General features: G+C 34.0%; 1 protein-coding gene across 1 annotated transcript; it reads left to right on the top strand.

Annotated features, from left to right (window-relative positions):
* Window positions 1-908: 908 nt before the first annotated feature.
* Window positions 909-27,261, top strand: LOC100366906 (kinesin-like protein KIF28). The gene is made up of 20 exons (XM_085495327.1): window positions 909-1,156; window positions 4,828-5,021; window positions 6,304-6,436; window positions 7,657-7,851; window positions 8,279-8,390; window positions 8,508-8,746; window positions 9,367-9,498; window positions 10,571-10,750; window positions 12,238-12,353; window positions 13,034-13,224; window positions 13,857-13,988; window positions 14,600-14,757; window positions 15,256-15,404; window positions 16,230-16,364; window positions 17,769-17,852; window positions 20,359-20,568; window positions 21,936-22,217; window positions 22,794-22,874; window positions 23,104-23,257; window positions 25,470-27,261. The coding sequence occupies exons 1-20, from the start codon at window positions 1,114-1,116 to the stop codon at window positions 25,508-25,510; spliced, it is 2,961 nt and encodes a 986-aa protein (XP_085351453.1). The 5' UTR covers window positions 909-1,113; the 3' UTR covers window positions 25,511-27,261.
* The last annotated feature ends 505 nt before the right edge of the window (window positions 27,262-27,766 follow it).

Raw genomic sequence — 27,766 nt, 5'->3', positions numbered from 1 at the left:
CGTCATTTGTTGAAGCACTGTGGCTGAGGATCGGAGACGATGCCGACACCCATCATGAACTTCTTCTCATCAAACCAATTTTGATTCAAGAGAACATTGTTCATTATGTAGGCCTAAACATAAAATATGATCAATCTAATTATTAATATAATATCCTAGTTTGGGCTCATTTTATTTCATTTATTTTTGCTGGTGGAATAACATTGAAACATTTTCAAATGTCGTCAATGCACAATGCACTCGTTCAAGTTGATTGGCTGGTTGGATTCAAATACCATTGAAAATGATGATTAATTATAAAAAATGAAGGGAATGAGTATGTATTTTGTTTTTACTATTTATTTATTTATTTATTTATTTATTTATTTATTTATTTATTTATTTATTTATTTATTTATTTATTTATTTATTTATTTATTTATCATTTGTTTGTTTTATTGTTTGGTAATCGCGAAAGCCCACACTCATGGAGTTAAATAACACAAAATAAAATGTATTTAATAAAATTAAATTAAAATTAAAAAAATAGTACAAATGCAGTGAAAACTAAAATATATGAAATTATTAAAACAACATACACGTAAGAGCCGAGGAAACCCTGGATGGTTAGTGTGTGTAGGCGGGTCATACATTCAGGCATACTATGTCCCTATTTTTGAATAAGAAAAACAACACATTACTTATTGTAAATTCATGTTATGCATGTTCATGAACGTATGACCTCGGAATGACAGCAGATATTATACGTCTCGAATGTTTGAAATGTTTGTTGTCACAGTTCTCAGTGTCGTCATACCTAATGACGAATGGTCCCGTGACGTGACGTCTTCTGCTCTTGTTTTCACTGGTAGTTAGGGGATCTCGTCGTTTTCTAATGACCCCTCAACTGCATAATAAAAGTTTCTATGGCGACCCTTGTAAACACGAACGTAAACATATGTAAATTTTAACATGCGACGAATAATAGGTGATTTATTTTACCCCAGAAGTGTCTAAATTAGGAAAGCTATTCTTCTGTGGTACAGAAAGAGCTGAACAGTTTAAAGTTGGATATCTTGCTGAGCCCGTGATACTAAAAACCTTCGGCACCAACTTGGAAGTGGATTTCGAAAAATGGCGGAAACAGTGAAAGTGGCAGTGAGAGTTCGACCTTTCATATCCTTTTACCAGCTGGCTGAGCTGTGGTGTATTCTCAAATATGTGTATGTGGCAATGGTTCCGGTTTCGAGGTTAATATATTTTTCCATTGCTTTATTTGATTTGACGTTGCATCGCGACCTGTCGCCTTTGAATCTCCTTGACAACGTCGTGCCCGCGAGATCTGAACTCGTCCATGACGGTCATCTTGACCGGGGCGTCAACTTACTATCGCTATGGGCGGGTATGTTTGTTTTCGCCACCGTCCCAGGAGAATCGGTGATCCCACCTTCATTATGTTGTTCTTCTTGTAGTGAGCTAGGTACTAGGTAGCCTTGCTGCAGTTTATGCAGCTCTCTTGGTCGTGGTATACGTTGCGGCGTAATATCAAAATAGCTTAAGCGGCCAATAAGAGCTGCTAAACTGCAGCAATAGGTAGCCCTGCGTACAGTGCTGTGTGTACGGGGACGCGTTCGGTTGATAGATGTCCCCACCACATGAAGAACCCCCCCTAAAAAACATAGCTGGTGATCCAAAACATTTCTAGTAACACTTTAATATTGGTCAGGAGGACAATTATAAATATTATGTAGTTATAAGACAGTTACATATATTAAATTATTAGGAATTGCTAATGAATATTATTTATTTTTTATGACATACATTGGTTGAATTTCTATGGTAATAGTTCCAAAATGAAACATATTTTTGCATGTTTTCAGAAAAAATGACAAATGTCAGTAGTCAATAACTCATTTTAAAATCAGTAATTATATAAAATTTTTAAAACAATAAACGTGATAATTTTTTAGATCTTATTTTAATAATAGGTTGAATGCCCGCAAATAACCTTAATATTTTACCTCTATGAGTCAGACTAATGTACTTTTTTTTGCACTTAATGACCGGTTTGAAATAATATAAGTTTAAAAATATACTTATGTTTGTTTATTCCATGAAAAACCCTATCACTATAAAATTGGTAATATGACTGAATGAACTTTATTGTTCCCGTGTAAAAAAGATGTAACAAGACAATATTTTGAAAATAACTAGAATGAATGTACTTAAAATTCACAAATAAATAAATATGTATAAAAAAATAAATACATAAATAAATTATTAAAGAAATCTAATCTCTAATTTTGGTCGCAGCTAAAATAAAGTTTGATATCTCTTGTTGAACTAATTTATCTTGATGTGAAAGTAAATATGTGAAACAAGAAATGTTATTGTCAGCCGGGACTTTAATGTTATGTAACAGTTGAGATCTCTGCTGTTCATATTTTTGACAATCTAAAAGGAAATGGATCTCATCTTCAATGCACTTATTACAAAATTGACAAAGTCTGCTATTTATTGGTACTTTAGGGATAGAATGTCTGCCTTTTTCAATAGCTAAACTATGATCGCTAACCCTGAATTTAGTGAACATTTTTCTATTTTCACCATTCAAATTAAGTAAATAAGGCTCCAAATTATACTTTGTTTTAAATTTTGAATATGTTCTGAGTTTAGAATTTTCATTTGATATAGCAGTTCTCCACTTGTTCACATACCTGCTTTGTAAATTTGATTGAAAAAAATTTGATTTGATTTGATTTACAAATATATCCTGATATTAAACCCAAATCTAGATTCATGTTAGAACATAGTACATTAAGAGAATGTTTGATTTGTAAAATAAACAATGTTTTCAGTAGGCGTAGTATGTACACATATCAACTAAGCAACCTGATGGAAAACATAAACACAGTATCCACAGAAGACAAAAGAACATTCGTCATAACAAAACAAATATATCGCTTTTTGACCTTAGAAGTCGATGTACACTAATAATACCAACTAGATGAAATTACAATTACTGTAAAATTATAGTTGTTTTTTTTCACCACGTTGCTTCATTTTGCTCACAGCGATATTTTTAGATTATGTGTTGACGTAACAGGTTTTATGTGATTTCTGTCGGTAACCATCGCAACTGTTTGGAATATACAGCTATGTATAGTTTTGTGTATAGGTGTCACAATATTATAGTAAACCCTATACCTTGATAGAAATTGTGATCAATTTAATATTTGAATAGTCTACTAGTGGAAACATGGTTATGACTGTTTCAAGTTTTAATAAATTATTTTTGTACCAGATGTCCCCAACATTTTGGGGCCCCTCGAAAGTTTTTATTTCTCGCCATCGCAGGAGTCAGTTTGAAATCTGTGCCTCACACACTTAGTGTGTTACATGTGGTAGAGTTTGGAAGTGTTTGTTTTCTGTTTCAGAAGATATTTTGTCAACCCAAACTAAGCTTTAATGCATGTACTAAAAAGTAGCATTCAACAAATGTTAAAAATTTAAAGTATATCTTGTTAATACATTAAAAACTGTAAAGTAAAACTGTTAAATTTTGTTGGTCTTAAACAGGCTATTAGCTAGGAATTTGCAACTGCCAGTCCAAAACAATTCTACTTCATGAAAATGTAGATGGTTTATAATATATTTTGGTAAAATTATTCAAGAACAATAGAAATAAAATGGGAAAAAGTTGCCAGTCTAAAATCAAAGTTGCTAGTCTGTTTGGTGGGTGGACTGGTGGCTGGCTAACACCCTGGTCTTAAATAGGACTGTTGTCTCACCTGACTTTCTTTATGTGCAAATGGAAAGTGCTGATGTCAGACCACTGAAAGTCTAACTGTGTGATCATATTCCTATATTTTGCTATCTCAGCATTTATTTATTTATTTATTAACACACAACATCCCCCGGAGAGGGGATGAAAAGGGTTACAAATCAAATATTAGTAAAAGAAAAATAACTACATAAAAAGTAAGGGAACAAAAAAGCATTAAAAAAAAAGAAAGATAAATTTGTATACGAGGAATGTGTTACTGGCTTAGTTTATTTAGGTGCTGCTGTCTTGTATTAAAACAGTTTTTTAAATATTGCGCTAAAGGAATTGACATTTTCTCGTTACTTAGTAATGATATGAATTTATTTTCATTACTAAATTTGTCAAAATTTGGTATACATTTATTAGCTACAATGTAAAGTTTTGATCTTATTTCGTTGTAATGAGGACAATTTATGACAAAATGTTGTTCATCTTCAACATGGTCATTGTCGCACATATTGCAGACTCTGTCTTTAAAATCCAAACCTATATGCCGGCCTGTTTCAATTTTCAGACAGTGGTTGCCAAGTCTAAATTTTGTTTAGGATTTGCGAAGTTCATTGTTTTTCATAATTGTTAAGTAGTTTTCTTGTTCAATTTTGGTTTTAAAAAGTTTGTAGGTTCTTAGTTTATTTTTAGAATTTGATTTTTTCCTATTGTCATTATTTATTTCATTTTTCCACTCAGTTGTAAACTCTTCTTTTAATTTCTCATCAATTGTTTTTAGTTTTAATAATGAGATAATATTTGTTTCATTTAAAAGATAAGAATGGTTTATATTTTTTAATATCAAATCAAGTCTTTTAAACCATTTACTTTTAATAATTTTAATTAATAATGTCAGCATGGACCAGGTCTGGCTAAACACACACACCTACCGATACTTCTTGGCCAGTGGATGTTAAATTCTGCATCAAATTTTTTTTCTCTGTCTCTCCTTGGGTATGTTTTGATGACGTACCTTTCTTGCGCTGTGCACTTATATATCATCCATATGTTATGATTCTTTAACTTTTCACACAACTCTCGTGAGAAGGCTCGTAATGCTAAACTAATTATTGGTATGAATGGTTCAACAACGACCATAAAAGACCCAAGTGCACCCAATGAAGAACCAAAGAAATTCTCATTTGACTTCAGTTATTGGTCACATGATAATTACAAAGAAAAACCAGATGGCTATTTAGAACCTACCAATAAAAAATATGCTGACCAGGTAAGTTAAGAATTCATGATATTGTTACAGCATGATTCCTTTTTTACTGGGTTTGCTCTCATAACTACCGGTACCTAATATTCACTGACAAGTTTTGAGTTACTCAGCATGATCACAACTGAAAAGAGAGTCGATTGTAATATGTATATGCTTGTATCTTGTATTATTATACATCTGTCATTGTTACGCCGTTAGTTACAGCGTGGCGTAATTTTTACGGGGTATTTTCATCCTACCATATTAGAAAATGCAAATTCCAAATATGGAATGATTACGTGCATAAGCGTCCTATAATAATAAAAACAAACATGACTGCCACTAGGGTTTGACCGGACTTCACACAAAGAAGCTCGCTAAGATGTATCCTTAGAAGGAAAAGATGTATAATAATAAGGTTATTGCGAGGATACTTCAAAGTATGCACTCAGACAGTACGTCACTCATCGACCCCCGCTGCGTGTCGGTCGATACTCCAGCTGTACTGTCTTTGTACATACTTTGAGGCATCCCCGTAATAACCTTATATTATCAGAAATATCACATACAGATACCCAAATGTTATTAATTAATTCCATCTTCATTGTGTGTGTATTTGAATTAAAATTTCTGTAACGTGGATACCTACAATGCAGAATTAACATATTCCAAACAAAACTGAAGCTGGAATAGTAAATCTGCCTAAAACTGCATCTTTTTACTGACCAAAAGCATCTCAACATTGATCGCCCTCCTCTCCTTTGCATGAAACAGTAACTATAATAACTATAAAAACTGAATTTTCTACATATCATAATTGTGTGGATTATGGTATAAAAACCATTACCAACAAAATATGATGTCTACAGCAGGCATTTCCTATAAAGACGGTTATGTTATCTTTTCTGAGGCTAGCCCAAGTGTAGTGTTGCAGTTGAATTATTAGTACTAAATAATAATAGAACCCACTGTATGAATATGCAAACAGTGCTCACATGAAATGCATATACTGTCCATTATGACTTTTACTCTGCACTTAGGTCAAAATATTAACGCAACGAAGCATGATATTTAAATAAAGCAACATTTATTAGTGAGCTTTGAGCCATTAATTTAGTAAACATACATAATAAGTTGTCAACAAATTCATGCAGTAAACAAATGTAACAAATTATCCTTATAAGGCATTTGTCCCTCCTAGTAAGGTAATGTGCAAACTGAGTGCCCTAACATAAATCAAAGCATTTCATAATTTGTATTATAATTATTGGTAATAATATATCATTATCTTTTTTGATTATTACAGAAAACTGTTTTTAACGATCTTGGTCGTGGCATCCTTGACAATGCATGGGGTGGATATAACTGTTCGTTATTTGCATATGGACAAACTGGCTCTGGGAAATCCTATTCTATTGTTGGATATGGACCAAATAAAGGTATCTATAGTTCTCTATTATCATTGTGTATGTTCTAGAATTATTATTTTATGTCATTAGGTACTTGTTTTTCATCATTATTATGGATTATGTATTGTTTCATTTATTAAAATTGTATTGTTGGTGAAACTCAAAGCTATTTCAAGTTTGTGTTCTGTGGCAAAATTAGAGTCTGAACGTTACTGCATTTGACTGGCATACTGAACGAATGCTAGTGTATTGCGCCATTTATCGTTAAGTTATTTAATGTCTGTGCTACAATAAATCGCATCACGCATTGATGTTTGAATTCTGCTTTGGGTGTGTGCAATATACAACTATAACACTGAAAGGATGTGATGTTTGATGTTTGCTAGGTTGCAGTGGTAACTTGAGTAAAATAGTCCTATCAACTCAAAAAGAAGAAGGGGGTAATGGCTATACAGGGACCAAATCAAGAGTCCCGTTTTTATGTGAATCTTAATGAGATTAGTAATACCCCCTTTGACATTGTAACAGAAAACCCTGTGTGCGTTGCAGTGACCTAGTGACACCTGTAGATGCTGAAACCTCATGTTGAAATCCACAGAACTGCTTAGGGATGTTCACTTAAGAAAATTTCTGATATGGATATTGCGTGAATAATATACATGCTGTCTTTATTACAGTATAGTACATTATATTACTTGACATGACAACAATACAACTTTAAAGGGTGATACTCAGAATATAGCACCTGTTCAGGTTTTGTGTGTAAACAATGTACTGTAAAACCATTTATTTCCACTGACATTTAATTTCACTATTTTTATGAAAATAGCATAATTAGAACCCAGTGATTAATTAATGCATTTACAGTATTTTACAGAGGTTATGTATGTTGCTAGGGACTCATATTGAACATGATTTGTCATGACAACCACCATGATTTAAATTCTTAAATGTGATTAGAAGAAAATTATAAGAAGATAAAAATAAATGGCACTTGTTTGTATGGGTGAGAAAACGAGCTACATTTGTAATTGCTCAAACTCAAGTGGTGTTGTTTACTTAATATACACATGCTCTGGTTGATAAAAAGTTTATGAACAGTAGATTTGATCTGTAGTACTAGGGCTAATCTTTACATGTTATAGTTTGGACATGTGCGCAGTGGTCAACAAAAATGTTAACAGTAGATACATCATTTTGTTGTCGTATTTATTATTCTCATTGGTTCATTCTGTTATTTTTTCTGGCAGGAATTGTACCAATGTTTTGTGAAGAGATGTTTGTTGGTATTGAGAAGAAACAAAGTGAAGGAACCAAGACAGAATTTGAAGTGACGTTTAGTATGTTAGAGATCTATAATGAACAAGTACGTGATTTGCTGAACCCATCGTCCAATAAGAAAGGAGGCTTAAAAGTACGTCAACATCCCAAGAAGGGTTTTTATGGTAAGTGTACTAAAACTACTAGTTTTTTTAATTATTGGAATTCCCATAAATATTGTTTAAAATTCTTGTTGTGCGTAACCAGATGATTTGATGTTTTTAAACCAATTGGTAACTTGAGAACATTGAAAAATGAATGATATAGCAATGCTTTGTGTGTGTAGCAAACACCTGTATATAATGTATATTCGGATTAGCCTGTCAGCAATGAATTCTAATGTGGGTATAAATCAAGTGTTAATAATTCCTAATCATCATTTTCTATATATGAATATTTCATATTGAAGCAAGAATTGCTTGTCTACGAAAGATGGTTTCATTGTTAGTAAGCTAGGCTTACGTAAGTTTGTTTATGATATTTTTTTTTTTTTTTTACTGTATCCTTTTGTGTCAAATATTCTACACTGTGACACTTTATCTATTTCTTTAGTTGAGAGTTTGCAGACAGTACCTGTGAACAGTTATAAAGATATTGAAAACAGAATGGATGAAGGAACAAGAAACAGAACTGTAGCAGCTACACAGATGAATGCAACTAGCAGGTAAAAAGAGTATTGTATACACATATTCACAGAATGGTTTAAATCCCAGGATCTATTATTCCGGGGTTTCCTACATATTCTTAGCAGTGTGATGAAATAATTTTTTTTCCTTTCCAGCCGTGCTCATACAATTGTAGGAATCGTATTCACACAAAAGTTTAAAAATGATGCTGGAGCTGAGACCGCTAAAAGTGCTGTGGTAAATCTCGTCGATTTAGCCGGTAGTGAGAGAGCCGAGTCTACGGGCGCCACCGGGGATAGATTGAAAGAAGGTGCCGCTATCAATCAGTCTCTCTCTACTCTTGGTAACTGCATAGCAGCTCTTGCTGATAAATCACAGGGTAAAAATGTACGAGGTATGTAAGAGATTTATTACATGTACATGGCAGTGGTCATCGCGGCCATGTGCATTTACGTTCTGTGTAATAAACAGCAGGTATTATGGTTTTAACAGTCAAGAAACGAGAATGACAATAAGTTCCAAAATAATGTACTTTATATTATATAAATATGGTTTATATTGTTATGCAAATGAACTACCACCCTATAAATTTATTTGTACATGTATACCAATTATTACAATAGACTTCACTGGTCACACATCCTGGCACTATCAGGGGCTATTGTGCCCTATGTCAGTTCAAAATTATACCTCACTTTCTGCCATTTTAATAATGTAACTGTTTTTTTAGAGAACTACTTGCATTTTTGTCCGAAAAATTCTCATTGACAATAAATTTGTCCTGCCAGAAAATACCAGGATGTGTAACCTTTTGGAGGTCATGCATATAAATTATTACCAAATATTTCATATCTTTCATGAAAAATCAAAGATTTCTTTACTGACATAAGAAGTGATAACATTTTTTTTATTATGCTGTATGAACCATGTCAGGTATATTGAAACAGTGTTCAAATGTAATATATGGTTCACCTGTGAGTGTATATCATCAATTTATTCTATATTCTCTTCTAGTTCCATTTCGTGATTCTGTGTTGACCAAGCTGTTGAAAAATGCTCTTGGTGGCAATAGTAAAACTATCATGATAGCTGCCTTAAGTCCTGCTGATATCAACTATGAGGAAACACTTTCTACTCTCAGATATGGTAAGCACCTCTGACTAGTTGGTGATATTCTTTATTCGTACATGTAGCTTGGCCATCAGTTATCAATCATGTTAACTTTCTTGTTCTTTTATCCAAGTTGTTTGGAGTGAGTACTGTAAAACATGTTGATAAAGCAACATGCAATTTTAGCAAATTGTTGTAAAATGACGTAATAGCGAAATGTTGATTTAGCGAATCTCTCTTGTCATTGTTGATTTCCTGTTTTCACAATACTTGTCTGTACCATGCCCAAACAAATGTGCGATTGTCACCCCCATACAAAAACAGAAAAAAACTGTGTAAAAAAAGCGTAATTAGGAAGATTACTGTATACAAATCCCCAAGCCTTGGCCATTTTGAATTTATAATAAAGTCATTAGCGACATCTTGAATTAGTGAATCAGTTCTCTCGCTAAATTAATACTAAAAAGACATGCTCGCAAAAAAAAAACATGTTTTACAGTATATTTAAAAAACTTTAAACCCACATCTGTTAGAAGTACATCTGCAATAGAAGTGGACATAAACCAAGATTTTGTATACCTAGGTGACTTATTATTTTTGCATATCTCTATCTACCTTATGTAGCACATGCATTACGAGTAGAACAAATTTGGTATGGTATTTTTGTGTACTTGATTTGTCAAATTTAACAATGCTTTTGTGATGCTTCCCACAATGCAATTTGGTTCTGAACACATTGTGATACATGGGAGAGGACGTCATTGCTAGGTTTACATGGCAGCATGTTATCATAGCGGAACTACCGGTATTGCTCCTCCAACCAATTAACAGGAGATTATCTCTTTACATGATTGTGACTGAACGTGATCTGAAGTTTGGCCTGGTTTGTTTCACTAGGGCTCAGTCCTATCAGAGTTCAACCCTGAAGGATTATTGCAGCTAAATGTGTTCACAGCTATTTTTGCTAGCTCAAGCTGACTGGAGCTATTGGGCTCTGATAAAATGCTGTTGCATGAACAAGGTAATTGTCAAGATGAAATGAATCCTTGAAAACAACCTGTTATCCCGTTTTGACTTTAATGGGGTGTATCTTCTTTGTAATTATCAGCTGACCGAGCAAAACAAATCAAAACAGCTGCTGTTGTTAATGAGGACCCAACAGAGAAATTGATTCGAGAACTTCAGGAAGAAAATGAAAAGTTGAAAAAACTAATGTCAGGTGGTGGAAAGATCTCAATGAGTGACTTAGGTGGTGATGACGAGGACCAGAAAAATATGTCAGCAGCAGGTAAGAAGTCATTGATTGCCACATCCCTTTTTCTTTCTTTAAATATTTTTTTTTTAGTTTTGGATATTGAATGACACTGTTGTCTTTCCTGTTTTTTTTTATGCAAACTACAAGTGCAAGTAAAAAATAGTTTTCGATATTATTGTAAAGACATTATTAATGTAATATATAGTAAATAATTACTGTAAAGCATTTATTTTCACTGGAATTTAATTTCAATACTTTGATGTTTTGAGCAATTTCACTGGGTTTTAGTTTCACAAATTTGGCAGGAAAACAATGAGTTCTATTGTTATTTTTCATGTTCATGTAGATTTAATTTAGAGGATTTTACTTATGAGCAAAAATAGCAAAATTAAAAACCAGAAAATAATTAATACATTTACAGTATATTGTTTATTAGTTCCCGTTCGGACGAAGTTCGAAAACGGGGACTTATAATTCAGTCTTCGTGCATCCGTGCGTCTGTGCGTCTGTGCGTCCGTCTGGAGTCATATCTCAGAACCCCTTGGACTGATTCCGTTCATTCTTTGCATGTGCCTAGTACCTTATGTGGGACATATGCACCTGCAGTGGTTTAGCGATTCGATTCAAGATGGCGGACTGGCAGCCATCTTGTTTTTTGAAAATGTTGTATTTTGGACATGCCTTGTCAGTTGTCATTCAAACTTGGTACATAGATTATACATGTTAGGATACATGTCCATGACGATTTATTTCGCAATTGGATCAAAGATGGTCGACTGGCAGGCATCTTGTTTTGTTTTTTTATGCGGTATCTTGGGCGTGCTCCGTCAGTTTTCAGTGAAATTTGGCACATACATGTACTTTATACATGTTAGGATGCATGTCCATGACGATTTGTTTCAAAATCTGGTCAAGGATGGCCGATTGACAGCCATCTGATGTTTTGGCCTTACTACTATATTTCCACAATTTATGTACCATTTTCATTCGTATTTGGCACATACATCATACATATCAGTGTGTTTCATAATCAGATCAAAGATGGCCGAATAACGACTGTTTTTATTTTTGGCCATATTACTACTACACGGAATACGTGTTTTGATGTAAATAAACAATCTGTTGTTTACGCCACTTGGAACTCAAGTTTCAAGGACACGCTCGCGACAACCCTTCCGCTTTAATATGACGAGCACAAAGAGAACTTTCAAAAATTTAACGGGGACTGTGTCATTTTCAATGACTTGTTTTTTATGATTCCTTTAATAAGATGTCTTCAACAAATGATAAGCATCTGAATATACCAACAGTCATTGTTCTGTAAAATACTCTGATATAAAAACTAGCTATTTTAGTGAATTTGACTTGGAGCATTATTTAACAGAATCTCAGTTTTAATACCTAATTGTGAAAACTGGCTTTGTTTTAAATTAGCTAGATGACTGAATTAGAAAAATTAAATTAATCAGCAAAAATAACATGCTAGCTAATATTACAGTAATTATTGCTTTTACTGACAGAAAAAGAAGCATTGAGAAAAGAACTGGAAGACGAGATGAAAGCACAAATGGAAGAAAATCAGAGAGAAGTAGAATTGATGAAACAATCATGGCAAGAAAAACTCAGAGAGGCTCAGGTAATAACACAGGCGTACTGGTAAATGCACTTTTTGAAAACGGTGCTTCATATTAAAAAGCAAGTTGATTCTTCAGATTGGTATGGTTCATTATGGGACCTTTTTAAGCTGCACTGGAAAATACATTTTTTATCTTGCATATTCTATTACACTAAGCTGATTGGAAGAGATCCAGTCACATGGAATATACTCCTCAGTTTATGCAAATCAAGCCAATATCCCACTCTAATGTCTGCATGTAGGACAAACCATACATGTACACAATTCTGGCAGCCGAATGTGGATCAAATTTACATATAAAAATGCAAAATGTTAAAATGCTATGAATAGGTTCGGCAAAGCTGATTACTGTGACAATCAAAACAATATCGTCAATAAAGTTGCTGGAAACCAAAATGATATTTCACTGACAAAATCACATCTACCGGTACCTTACTCTAATCGTTTGTATAACACAACACAAATAAAACATGCAATTTTAATACGCAAAAAGTTGTCACAGTGAGGAGACAAATCTTCATATACCCCCTCTGTTGCAGTTAACAATTGTATAATGTTTAATTGTCGCACAGAATGCAACACAGAGTGATCATGCACAACTAATAGCATCAATTACTTGGAAAAAGTGACTGTGTTATTTTCAGTTATTGACTTATTTATGAACAATTATTGTTATTTAGGCTGCTGCAGCACAGAATGATCAAGAAGTAGCCACCAAAAAAGACGAAGTAAAAACCACACCACATTTGTATAACTTAAATGTTGACTCACAGCTGTCTGGTATGATTGTACATTTATTGAAAGGCACTGCATTTAAAGTTGGTAACACTAAAGCTGATCCCAAACCTGATATAGTCCTCAGTGGACTCAGGTGAGTAAATTATTTCACAGTTATATGCATTTGTGGGATTCATTTCATTCTTTTTTTATTCATTTAAATTCACTACGTTCAATTACCCACCATAGACTCCGGTCAGTCAAAATGACTTTAGCTTAGTCCTCGATGTGGAGAAAAATAGAACTAGAGTAACAAGTGGGCCAATATGGCTGCGCCTCATGGCGTCGGCCACGTGGTTCATGATGTGAGGGAATATATTGAGATCATAGGGCTTCGCCTAATGTAGATTTATTTCTCAGTCATTGGCTGAATCGTAGATTAATGCCTACAGTTCAAAATAGTCATTTTGACTGACCAAAGTGTATGGTGGGTATGAACTATGTGAATAGGCGGGTTGAAAACCCTCTGCCTAAATTTAGTTAAGTCTATTTTGTGATCAGTTTATTTATCATTAGTCTGTATCAGTGTGCTCTTTAAGTCGATAGACACAGAGATTTGTTGTGATGTAACTATTTATACAACTACCACCACCCTTTAAGGGATCTAATTAAATGGTTGTCATCTTTTTTTTTTTAATAATGTCTTGTTGTTTTTAAGGTGTTTTTTGACTGATTGATGTTTTGAAGTTATGAATTGTTAAAAACATTTTTTGTGATTGTTTTCAGTATTCAAAAGGAGCATGCATTGATCACATCTCAGGGTGACAATTTTTTCATTGAGAGAGCCGCTAGTGATGCTAAATTATTAGTCAATGGTGAACCAGTCACTGCCAAGGAAGAACTAGAACATCATGACAGGTACATACTTTGATGACTAATATGATGCTATCATGAGATACTGCTAAAAATACATGAAGGCAGTACAGTAATCATACCGACAGATGTGCAGTGAAGGTCAATGTGATCCCCTATTGCCTGGATTCATACTTTGCAGCATTCTCATGAAAACCATATTATTAAGTTTACATCTTTTTCTGCTCATAATTTAGTGAGATATAACAATGAAAATGCCAGTGAAATATATTTGTGTCTGTTGTATCGTTTACATTCATTTCAATCATACACTGCTTTGTTGCTAAGTTTTATGTAGACAAAGCAAAGTATATTCCAAGTAAGAAAGATTTTCAAAGTGTCCCTATTGTGTTTTTACGAATGAATAAATTGTATTGAGATTATCACAGTAACCCTGAAAAGTATGTGCACACTTTTGTTGAATTTCATCAGTAACTGAGACCTTCAAAGCATGGCAGTTAGATTAATATTCAGTTACTGAATTAAAAAGACAACTGGAAACAGTAGACTGATTAGTTTTAAACACAAGAATAATGGTATTCCATGATTCCCTTGGGCAATCCAAGGGATTGAGGCATCAGAGTTTAACACTAATAATGCCTTTATATTGAATTTAGGGTGATGTTTGGTACCAGTCATCTGTATGTGTTTATGCATCCCAAGCAACAGAAAGCCAACCCAAATAAATACCCTAAAGTGGTTACATATGAGATGGCACAGGAAGAAATAGCACAGAACAGTGGTTTTGATATGAGTACGGATAAAAAATCAGATGGTTAGTACATTTATTTTCATTGAAATTTACTTTTGATTTTCAGCATATTCACTGGGTTTGAAATTTATTTATTTGCCATTGATGCATTTGGTTTTGTCGTCATTTTATAATTTCGCAGATTTCACTCATCAACAAAATAAGTGAAATAAAACCCAGTAAATAATGACAGCAAGTCTTTAAACTATTGGGGCTGCAAATTAGGAAATTTGCTCACAAATTCGCCATCAACTGGTTTTGACAAAGCAAATAATCTACAATTTGACTATTGCCCTTCATTTTGTCTTTGTCAATTACTAGTAATCTCTCTAAGAAATTATGTTTTGAACAAGTTTATGATGTTTTATCCGAGGAGAGTATTGAATTGTTAGTATTGGTAAAATTCTGCTTCATAAAAACTCAGTGAATTAGTAAGCAAATTTGCTAACTTGTATTCCACTAATTGACATCTTCATGTTGAAATCTCTGCTTATCCTGTATTCCATATTTTTATTTCTATAGAGGATTTGTTACTCCAAGAAGACCTTGTTGACATGTTACCAGCTGTGGAAGAGGCCAATGCTATTAGTGAAGAATTGGATAGAAAAGTCAAATTTGAAATAGTTGTTATTTCAGCCAAAGCACGTGGCTTGACCAGTGGAAGAACTGAGGTAAATGTATTACAGCTTGGCAATCCTGATGACTTGATTGGGAACTTTCATCTTATTATTACAGCAAGTCTCAGAAGTATTGGGGCAGCCAATTTGCAAACTCGCTAGCGAATTGGCTAATTGCTTGGGTTTTGACTAAATGATTGGCTTTTGAATCTCACTGGCGCCGGTTTGTGATCGCGTCCACTCTTGGCGAGTCTATATTGCATTAGGGGACATGCAATGTTTTTACGCATCCTCAGGCTGGTACATGTCTGGATTCCCCTGAATGATTTGAGCCCGAAAATGACCACAGTCAGCTGGCATGATAATATTATAAATGTGATTAATCTACCGATATTTATTATATGAGGTTAACTTTCTTGAACACTGCTTGACACTAAATAGACAAGTTGAGAAACAGTTTCCTACAAATCAGGGAGAAAATAACAAACTTTCACACTCAAACGATCCGTTGGGGTAACATTAAGCCAACCACTGAAAAAATCGACCTCATTCATCGTTTTTGTGTGGACACGGAAGAGCATAGAACACTTTCCTCGGTATATTTGAAAGCGAAATCGCCATCCAACTGTAAGACCGTTGCCGAATAGCTCCTAAAGTATGAGGATCGTCCCCTACTGTTATATAGATTCGCCTTAAGTGGGCGTGACCACAAGACGGCGTCAGCGAGATTCGAAAGCCAACCGTTTAGTCAAAACCCAAGCAGTTAGCCAATTCGCTAGCGAGTTTGCAAATTGGCTGCCCCAATACTTCTGAGACTTGCTGTAAAAATGCTGTGACAAGATAATTATAGTAACAGTGTTTATTTTGTGTGACCTCTAGGTTTGTGTTAAGATGCGTAATTTGGATAACGGTTTGGAGTATATTTGGCCACGAGATAAGTTTTTCAGAAGGAAGTATATGATGCAAGAAATGTACCAGAATTACCAGGAAGGCGAAGAATGGCAATTACCAGATGTAAGTATCAACTGATCTGTCTATTGTAAGTAATGTAGTGATTGTTTGATCAGAGTCATGATCACTGTGCTGTCTAAGTAGATATGACGCATCATGAAGCACAATATATTTGGGATATTATTCTCTGGCGTGCAAATAACACAACAGAAAATAAAAAGTGATTTGGTAGACTTTAAAAACATCTCACTTTAGTTACAGAATATGTAATTTGGTAGTCAGGTTTTAAAACTGAAGAAAATCAGGGGTCACAACATTTTTTTGACTCAAGATCGCTAGATTACGCACTGCTCATGATTACTGCTCATAATTACCAGGAGTTGTTGAAATCTTATTTGGGGTTGATCACCAACAAGGCCCCTATCCTGTGTAAGTGTACCAAAGACTCAATGAGGAGACCAAAGCTACTGATACCAAAATTCATGAACTACATGTATTACTAACAGATACAATTTTAGAGTAACCTTGATAAAAATGGCCATACACAGTCTAATGTAGTCTCTAACATGAAATAGGGTTTCTGTTGCTAAATGCAATATATGTACTGTTAAAACAAGCCAACGGCTGAGACAAACACTGAGATGCGACTGTAGGATAAACTTAGTTAAAGGGGAACCCAAAGAATCATGGGACACTATTGTTTATGTTGTTTAAAAAGTTAATCTATCTTTTGTTATCCATTGTAATTTCAATCTAGAAAGTAAATTTGTTGTGAGATTAGGCTTAACTGGAAGTGCCCCTTTAAGGTGCACAGATTGAGGTTCACTGAAGGAAAATAAATTGCCATGATACCATTATTGTATGATAGGAATCTAATTATACAGTCATGTAGTCACAAACATGGAAAACAGTTACTGTAGCAAAATACACTGTCTGTTGTCAGCACTTGTAATTTACACTTAAAACAAATTACGAGAAGCAACAGTACCCTCAGTGTTGGGAATTATCATCTGTCACAAAATTATTATTTAAAAAAATGCAAATGCTAAATGCAAATGATTGTCTAGAACTTCAGATGCCCAGTGTGTATGGTCAGTTTTAGCATTATTATTATTTAAAAAAATGCAAATGATTGTCTGGAACTTCAGATGCCCAGTGTGTATGGTCAGTTTTAGCATTATTATTTAAAAAAATGCAAATGATTGTCTAGAACTTCAGATGCCCAGTGTGTATGGTCAGTTTTAGCATTATTATTATTTAAAAAAATGCAAATGATTGTCTGGAACTTCAGATGCCCAGTGTGTATGGTCAGTTTTAGCATTATTATTTAAAAAAATGCAAATGATTGTCTAGAACTTCAGATGCCCAGTGTGTATGGTCAGTTTTCTGGCTACCAAGATTTATTGATCAGCACTTATTTTCATGTATTTATTGTCTCACAATTTCTCATCTATATTTTCATTTCAGGAGAAAGATCCCTTCACAGAACCACCTGATACTGAAGTTCATATTGGTAGTGTCAATGTATATTTACAGAGTATAGCATATTTGGTAAGAAACTGCCTTCTAGTTATTGTCGCGGGCAGTTATCTAACATGGAAAATTATCTCCATGTTTATCTCTGCTTAAAAATTCAGCTGACTTGTGAAATGTGGAAAATTCTTGGTATTTTGCTGAACATAAATAAAATAAAGAAAAAGCGCAAATTAAAAGAGATACCATCATGTTTTTCCATGCAAACAACGACTTAGTGATTTCCATGTACTGTTAAGCCCTACTATCATGACCATTTTGATTGGAAAATTGGTTGAAATACATTCACCTACAGTGTTATTCATACTGCATATCAAGTGAAATGTTCACTACGCTTGGAAAAATGGAATTACCGTACCCAACCCTATACAAAAGTAGTATAAGGAAATTTACAAGTCCAAGAGCACAAAAGAAATGACCAACAAAAACAATCTACAAGAACAAAACAACTGATAACTACACTACGTAGTCAAATCAATAGTAGAAAGATAAGACCCCATTGTATACATGAAGTGATGTCAGATGAAATAAATAAGAAAATAGAGTAGACTAGTCTAAGAGTAAAAAACAAAACAAGAATTACTATTCACTCAGTTTCTATTTCAAAAGTATTTTAGATTCATCTATTCTATGTCCAGCGAGTCAAGTTAACCTTTTCACCATCTGTTCCCTCTTTTCATCACAAATTCACAAAATTGTCCTGTTCATAGTCTGCACTTTTTAGTCCCCATTCGGACGCAGTCTGAAAACGGGGACTTATGTTTTGACCTCCGTGTGTCCGTGCGTGCGTGTGTCCATGCGTGCGTGTGTGCGTACATGCGTCCAGACTTGTATCTTAGAAATGCCTGGACCAATCACAATCAAACTTCACACATACATCATACATGATATTATACATATGCACGTCAATTTGTTTCACGATCTGATTCAAGATGGCCGAATGGCGGCCATTTTTGTGCTAAAAATCATCAAAATCAAGCATTTCCCGGCTGTTTACTGATGGATTTTGTTCAAACCTTGTATATACGTTGGACATTATAGGACCTTGATGCACATCATTTTGTTTTACGATCTGATTCAAGATGGCCGAATGGCGGCCATTTTTGTGCTAAAAAATCATAAAAATCAAGCATTTCTCGGCTGTTTACAGATGGATTTTGTTCAAACTTGGTATATACATTAGACATTTTGGAACCTTGATGCTTGTTTTTCAGATTAGATTCGAAATGGCCGACTGGCGGCCATTTTGTTTGAATGAATGTGGTTCTTGTGCCATATGTCTGACTTGTTTTGACTGATTATGTTCAAATTTTCAATATTCATTATACATCATGTCATAGATATAGGGATATATTGGTTTGACGATCCTTTTCAAAGCAAAGTGGCCAAATGCTGGCTATTTTTGTGCTAAAAAAATCATCAAATATCAAGCATTTCTGGCATTTATGGATGGATTTTGTTCAAACTTATAACATACATTAGACATTACAGGTTCCTGATGTATGTCATTTTATTTTTCAGATTAAATTCAAAATGGCTGACTGGCGGCCATTTTGTTTTAATGATTGGGCTTCTTGAACCATATCTTTTAAATGCTTTGACTGATTAAATTCAAATTTTATATATTCGTCATACATCATGTTATATATATACAGACCCGCCAGAAAGTATTTACGCACCACACTACACGCAGCTACTACCTACGATATCATACAATAAAATAAACTCAATAACGGTTTGAATAAATATATTTATATATCTAATAAAATATGCGTTTTTACACACAATAAAAACAACAAAATTGTCTTTATCATGCAGGATTGAATAAAAACGACAGTGAACAAAACAGTGAAAAAACGTTTGAATTCTCTATGGAGAATACCGTGTAAACGCAAGCTCATGAATATTCATGAAGACATAGAACGCGGCGATTGTCAATAATGCGTGTGTCCACCTCTTCGCTGGATGACTTCTCTGAGCCGTTTTGGCATGGTATCGACGAGTTTCCGACACATGTTCACCTGGAACATGTACATGTATTCAAAATGGCTGATTTTGAATGCTGTTCCAGAGCAATATCTCTCAATATGGACAAGTACTTGTTTGACGATCAGATACAAATGTCAATCATTTTAATGTTAAAAAATCATATTCCCGACATGGTTATATTCCAGCTATATTACTATAAACAAAACTATATATCTTAAATTTGATAACTAACGGGACTGTGCCATGCATGGCTTGTCTCAGAAGATTGGGACAAAAATAGCCAAATTTTTTGAGTAAAAACTGAAAATTAACTCAAATTTTGTCTGTTGGCTCCAAAATTAAGGGTTATTTCCAGAAATAATAAAGAATATAAGAAAAAAGTGCAGAAAAAGAAAGTCTGGTGGTGAAAAGGTTAATTTTTCAACAAAATTGGCACTAAATTGTTTATTATGTCATGAACAAATGTCTAGTATTTGTTATCACATTGGCAAAATTTTGGTGATGTATATTAATGCTAATGATTTATTTGTCACAGATTGATTTGAGAGAAACGCTGGAGATTACTGACTATAAAGGCAAAGAGATGGGCATTCTGGAAGTGGAAGCTATTCCTTGTAATAACAAAGGAAAGGAGTTAACAGAAGCAGATGACGTGTTTGTAGAGGATCCCAGTGAGTTGGTGGGACAGCCTATCAACTTTGTAATGAAGATACAAGCAGCTAGAGGATTGCTCAATAAATATACTGTAAGTGGAAATAATCTACAAATGCCAGCAAAATTTGAATGTGTTTGATAAGTATAATAATTTCCAGATGATGGTACATTAGATTTTGTCCAGTCAAAGTGACATCTTCTAAAAATAAAATCATATCCTACATACAGGTAATTGTAAAACTAACTCATAAACCAGTTGGAAATTTCTAATCAGATAACAAAACAAATCATCATGTGTGTTGTTCATACAAAAATCAGTTAAAGCATGTCTGAGGACCCATGACAATAAAACCAACATGGTCGCCAGTCAACCAGTTTGAATCAAATCACAAATAAACTCAAATATATATATTTACGGTACATACATTCTTGTCAATTTACATAAATAGATTTTAGCTTGCTAGTTGCCGACAATCAGCAGAAATTTTCACAGTAGAATTTGTAAATTCAGTTTTTTGAGCACTTCAATATTTTAATATGCTATTGTTAATGTTTGTATGTATCATGAGAAATGGACAGCTGATATATTTTATTATTCATTATTAGCTACTAAAAATTCTAAGAAATTGATTTAATATTGATCATCTTTCCATTATTGTTTTCAGTCTGGGAGAGATGACCTAAATCTAACCTACTTATAACCAGTAAATCAAACTAGAGCAGAATTCAGCGTTGCCAATCCATCTCTCAGCAGGACTTGTGTGCAGAAACAACTGCTCTACTAAAATGATTTAAAATACTTTATGATTAGAGATGAAAAAAGAGATTTGTATTATTATGAAAATAACATACTAGTAACTCATTAAAAATGTGACCAATCACAACATGCCACTTTCAATTATGGAGCACAGTCAAGTCATATAGCAAATGTTCTTGAGTCTATTTGTGGTAGCAAAGTGGAGAAAAACAGATATAATTACATAATTACTGAAAAAGGGAAATTTATTAAGTGCAGTTGTGCTACAAAGCAGTTAATTTTAAGTATAAATAAATCTTTCCGTTATTTTATTTTTCCTTCATATTGATTTACACTTACTTGAGGGAATCTTTTTTGCTATGATGTGAGCTGAAAATTATTATTTAACACAGTCGCATATAAAGGAGGCTCAAAATACTAACATCAAGTTGACAACTCTGATTGTTTTATCAAGCATTCAGTGGTGCTAATTCTATACGTATGGTTCTAATAATGGTTGATGTACCTCCAATATGACTAGTAGCCGAGTACAACTCTCATAGCGACTTCTTTGTGCTTTTATAATTTGTTTTATCATGTTCAATCTAAAGTAATAAAATTCCAAATGGACTGTCATTCTCTCAGAGATGGTGTGCATTATAAAATATACCGGTAGAGTTAATGCTTATGATTAAATTGAACATATTCTTGCTTCATAATAGGATATTTACTGCAAATACACTATGTATTTGGACACAGAACCACAGCGTACCCAAGTAGTTAGCGGGACATCGAACCCAGAATTCAAATACAAGAAGAACTTTTCATATAATCCGGCTACATCGCAGTTAATTGAGTATTTAAAGGACGGCGTATTGATGATACAAGTGTGGGGAAAACAGAAAGCAGGTGACAAGAAAGGCAAGAAAATGAACACCAAGGAAATGATGATGGCTCAGGCGTTGTCAAAGGGAAAGGACATCGCTGGTAATGCAGGGGAGAAAGTAAGAAACATATCAATTTAATAGTTATTGTCCAGCATTATTGTGTGTGTTGTTAGTCTGCTATGATGTCACCAGACACAATCACCAGTGTTAGTAACCATCTTTTTATGAAGTGCAATCCCAATTTAATTTACATAATAAAGTGACCTGTAACTATTTAATGACCTGTGACCTCTCGTTTGGTTTGATGAACTTGTGTATGGAGGTCAAAATTATTGTAGGAGAGTCTTTATACATTTTCAATTTAATCAAGACAAACAAGCTTTTTTTTTTAATTATTCTTGATCTTCAAATATCTATTAACAAATTGACCCACCGTAATTTATCGCCAAATTTTTCTGCACTTTTTACATAAATTCTTCAATATTTTATAAAAATAAACCCTAATTTTGAATATTTTAATTCACAAATCAAATAATTAATGAACTTCCACAAAAAGAGACCACCTATCATAATGTCAGGTGTTAGAAACGCATTATAGTGTACAGTACTTGTCTGAGTCTGACTGGGTAAAGCTGACATCAACGCTCATTTCAGCAACGTTATTCACTTATTTCATGTTTATTTTACTTACAGACGGTAGATGCCAACAAAACTTTCTTCGTATTCCAAATAGCAACGCTGAAAAAAAGACAAGAAAGGTTGCAGGGCAAAATAGTAAGTATATAAAGACAAGATGTGTATGTGTTTCAACTGTAGAGGGCGCTGTGTATCCCTGATCCCATCCATCTGTTCTCCTGCACTAATAACTCTGGCATGCCTGGACTAAAGATGCTCACACTATAATATATCTTGCAGGGTTCCATGTGCTTAAATTGGAGATGCACTTCTGATAGAACAAATACAATATGTCATTTTCTAACCAATGCATCATATTTTTTTTCAGGGGCAATTTAAGAAAATGGTAGAGGTGGCTGAGAAACATAATAAAGCTCGGATTCAAACAGAAGTTGTAAAAGTAGTATTAAATGCACAACACCCTAAGATAGCAGAGGCAGCTATGAAGAAAATTCCAAAGGATAGTGAGGCTGGTGAACTAAGTAAGATAAATCTAGACTCAATTTATATATTCTCCTTATCTATACTCCAGTATAAGTTAATAAAATAGAGTAATGTTTTGTGTATAGCGTATTCACTCTATTTGAAGCACATTGTTTAAAGGATTGTGCTGTAATGCATTTGTTTAAAGGATCAATAAAATATGCCTTTTATTTACCATAGGCATATTTCAAGTGTATGCGATATTTAATAATCCTCGGGCGCGGACATCCGGGCATTTTCACCGCTTGGCAACCCTGGCGGTGAAAACAAAGGCCCAAAACTCGCAGAAAACGGTACTTTGGGATGATTGTTGAGACTCCCCTGACCAGTGCAACCAGATTAGCCCTACGTGTGAAACGTATATAAATTTGGTTGTTCAGGATTACTTCAAAGTTGAGTTTGTGTTGTTTTCTTGAATTTTCACCGGCTCGACCGGCGTTCCACAGCAGCGCGAAAAGAGCCCATAGAAATGCATGTACAGTGGTGCGCGTTTAGCAACGTGGAACGTCTGTGACGTAGCTCCGCCCCCGAGGATAGAACAAATTTTGTACATAATTTGTAAGTTTGTTATTTCTCTTCTCCACAAATCTGAGAAATAAAGTCTCGATTTGAATGATAATATTGTGGCAGCAACCGACTATAGGTAGTGTCAGAATAGGGATTATTTATTTTCAGAACTATTTGACGGCTGTGGTTAACATGCCACGCATGCACCCGATATGGGTGGCTCATGAACGACATTGTTGTTTATCAAAATGCAATGTGCACACATCTGCAGAAACAACTTTGCGCAGATGAAAGCTTACAAGAAATGAGAAGGCACCAAAATTGATTTATCTTGGATCCAATTGCGTTGTTCTCTTCTAACCCATTAGCAACCTTGTACATCTGTCCTAGAACAAAAAACACAGGTGTACTTGCACAATATACACAGCTTGTCTATATGTGTATCATATTTTGTATTCGGGGAACAAAGATTACTGATGGTTTAGTATTATTAAACTTACAGAATAATATATGAACTGTCTGGATTATTTTTATTCTCAGATCAGTGTGGTCATATATCACCATTGTCACTCTCATCTTCATTATCAAGTCTCTCTGAAATCATGTCTTTGCCATCTCTCAATACATCGTCTTATGATGTACTGAAATTGCTAAAGCAGGCCACTACTAGCAAAGAGAAGACAACGTATACCAGTAGTCTGATTCCTACTTCTAGCGATGCTAGTCCACAGTTAGCAAGTAGTCAACAACCTAGTAGAAAGTTAGTCAAGGACAGCCCAAAGCCCACGACTTGAGTTTTCCCAGATGTTTTCGTTCATATCATGTTGTTATTGGTCAATTTAAGAGGTTCATTGGGACAAGAGCATCATAACCTCTTCACAAATAAAAAAATGTTTTATGCAGTGTTTTAAGGAATCCAATATGATTTTCGAAAGTAAACTTAATAACGAGCACTCATAACACAATCAAAGATGGAATAGATTGTCTTTTGTACATGTTGACTATAAGAATGCTTGTCATACAGTACTGTGTAGTTTGTTGTGTCAGCTGTTGTTGATGCCTTCCCATTCATACCTCGGATCTGCATGACATTATAAAGTACTAAGACCAAAACAAGACATTATGAGGCAGTAGATGACAAAACATGCAGATTTAGAACTTGTGTATTTCACGTCTTTACAGACTAACGACCATATATGCAACAGACACGCTATTCCGCCATTGATCGTATCTATTGAGGTCATTCATAGGCAATCAATCTATTAGATTAGATCAATAAATTGCCTAGATTCATTTGTTCAATATAATTATTTACTTAGACATCAAATTTATGCTTCTTTTATGCAGTACCAACAAAATTGTCTAAAAACACACAAAAATTGGCTTGTTAAAGTGTTATTTCATAATAAAAATCACAATAATTCAGGGTAACCATAAGTACTCATCCAATAATAACGTATTATTTTTTCACAATATGTGAACATTTCTTAGTTATGACAAAACCTTTTTACTATAGGAACCAATGGTAAAATGGCTAAAAAATCAAAAAGTAGTTGGTGACCGCACTTTTTATCTGAATTTTGTGATTCTTAAAATAAAGCCATATGGTAAAAGTCTGTTAAGTTTTAACGATAGCCAACGATACCTTAACGTCAGCACCGATGATACATATTTCTAACGTTATTTTATTCTGTTTGTTTGTAGGTGATGCTCCACCAAAGTCAGCAGCATGTACTATAATGTAGATGAACTCCTTGTTACTTCATTACTGTCTCCATGGATGTGATCAGAACCCACATCAAATTACAGTTTTTATATTTCAACAACCATTTTATTTTCAACGAGTGAAATATTTATTGTGTAGATCACTTGTTTCTATTTAATTCTAAGACACTTGTTGGATTATAATTATGTGGCATTGGCTTAACAGGGACACTGATATTTTTAATTCACCATTATGTCTGCCATTGTTCTCTGTACCTCAACCAGTGTTCTTGCTGTTATCCGTCCATTTCCTTGTTGTTATGCCCGGTCCCATATTTGTCCTTGATTCGGCCTATCCAAACGTTTGTTATGCACAAATCTTTGAATCATAAATCTGAATATCCACTTTCTGCAATACACGCTTTATCTTCTAAATATGTTGTAGAATGTTTACAAACTGTGCAATATCAAACAGAAGGTTATTAAAATGCAAATAACATATTCTTGTTTTTTTCGGAAGTACAATAAGGTGTTAAATATAGATCACAGAATGTAGGTTTATGTTGGGTGATGGGCTTTATGCATGACCCCTAAAGATTGCACTTCCTGGTACTTTCAGGGGGTATTGATGTTCCATCACAGCAAGAATTTCCAATAATGTGCAGCTACTTTTACTACATTTGTATGTTTAACTGTTTTTGAATTCCAAAGATAACTACTTCCATTTTTGTGAGATAATAATAGTTAAATTTGAATTGATAGTGAATTTGTACCCCCAGAAAGTACCACGATGTGTGACCTTTTGGAGGTCATGCATATGGTCTATTATTATTGAGTAGTATACATGTAGACATGCAGGTATATCTTCTGATTTGATGGTACCACATTTTAGTGATTTTCCGCTGTTAATTCAGAAGGCATCACAAAATGCAACTGTTTTATTGAAATTCTACATACATGCAGGGTGGAATCGGATAAAGCGCATATCTTAGGCTGTTCTTATTGTATATACTGGTACTTAATATATGATAAATTAAAGGAATGTAAATAGTTTTTATAATTACTGGATATATTATGTATTGTTTGTTTTTTTCATCACCAGTAATTTTAATGATATTTTTTTATACTGCATGTTTTCATTGATTTGTTTATACATACTGTGTATATGTACATTCTGTGACCCCTAAATACAAGTTATGTTTTTCATAACATGACATTTTCATAATTCATTATAATAGATACTCAAATGATGTCCAATCCTCTATATATACTGTCAACAGCTTTTTTTTTTTTGAGGGGAGTCGGGCAAAACTAGGACATTTTCTAGCAGCTAGTAAATACATTTCTTCAGAATCTTTAGAACAATGAGTCACGTGTGACTATAGCGAAAATTTTATTCCCGGAATGCTGTATCTTTATATCATAAAAATTATTAGATGTGAAACTTAAATGGTTTTCTGTATGTTCTAAAAACATCAGAGGCTAGGTGGTTTGTGTTATGTAGACACAGCAGTGATATAACCCATATATATAAAACACATTCCAGTGTTATTTTGACACCAGTATTTACATGTTTATTTTTATGTGTGTACTTGAGCCAAACTCGAAATAAATGTTTTGTTTTTTTTAAATATTTTGAATTAAACTTTTTATAAGAACCAAGCCTTACGTATTAAGTAACTTGAGCTAACACTTTTAATGAAAGGCTCAGTGCCTCAAGTGTCTTGCTTGTTGTTATTTTGTACTTAATATCTAATTTTTAATAAATGTTGGTGACTATTACATTATGTAAGTATGTAAGTATTTTAGCTCATGTCCTGACTCTGTGCCTCCCAGGAACCATGCAATCACTAAATAATGTATTACTGAACTCAATAAATTCCTCAACATCAGATGTGGTTCATTTCAGTATGGACTTTATTCTGATCATTAAATTGTATCAATGCTATATACTATATAACATAGTCTTGCAAGCCTCTGTGTGCTTTCCCTGTGTCAACCAGGCCAAGTCGAATACATACACCTGTGGACGTTTTTAACCCAAGTCTAAGCCACATCTGTAACAGTGAAGGAGTCTGTCAGTAGGTTTGGTCACCTCACTGTGGGGGTGAGGTGGGGTTGATTCTCAATCCAAGATAGTATTTGATCTTTGATTTACACAATGGTTATCAGTTATGCTACCCTCTTTGCATATGTATTGTTAAAACTTCGTGATTACTTTCTTTGGTACTCCAAGAGATAGTTGCTGGTGATGAATAGCTATTTTAAATTTTCCTGGCAACTTTTTTGCCTGTTGA

The sequence above is a fragment of the Saccoglossus kowalevskii genome, chromosome 21, assembly GCF_978046115.1.
Source record: "Saccoglossus kowalevskii chromosome 21, keSacKowa6.1, whole genome shotgun sequence".
NCBI classification, from domain to species: Eukaryota; Metazoa; Hemichordata; class Enteropneusta; family Harrimaniidae; genus Saccoglossus; species Saccoglossus kowalevskii.
The sequence above is the reverse complement of the archived record's forward strand: the minus strand, read 5'-3'. Positions and strand labels throughout refer to the sequence as shown.

Excerpts from the sequence above, each read along its gene's own strand:
- LOC100366906 (XM_085495327.1), top strand. The coding sequence starts at position 1,114 with ATGGCGGAAACAGTGAAAGTGGCAGTGAGAGTTCGACCTTTCA. Across the intron at positions 6,437-7,656 it reads TGGATATGGACCAAATAAAG|GAATTGTACCAATGTTTTGT; the intron begins GTATCTATAGTT and ends TTTTTCTGGCAG. Across the intron at positions 8,747-9,366 it reads ACAGGGTAAAAATGTACGAG|TTCCATTTCGTGATTCTGTG; the intron begins GTATGTAAGAGA and ends ATTCTCTTCTAG.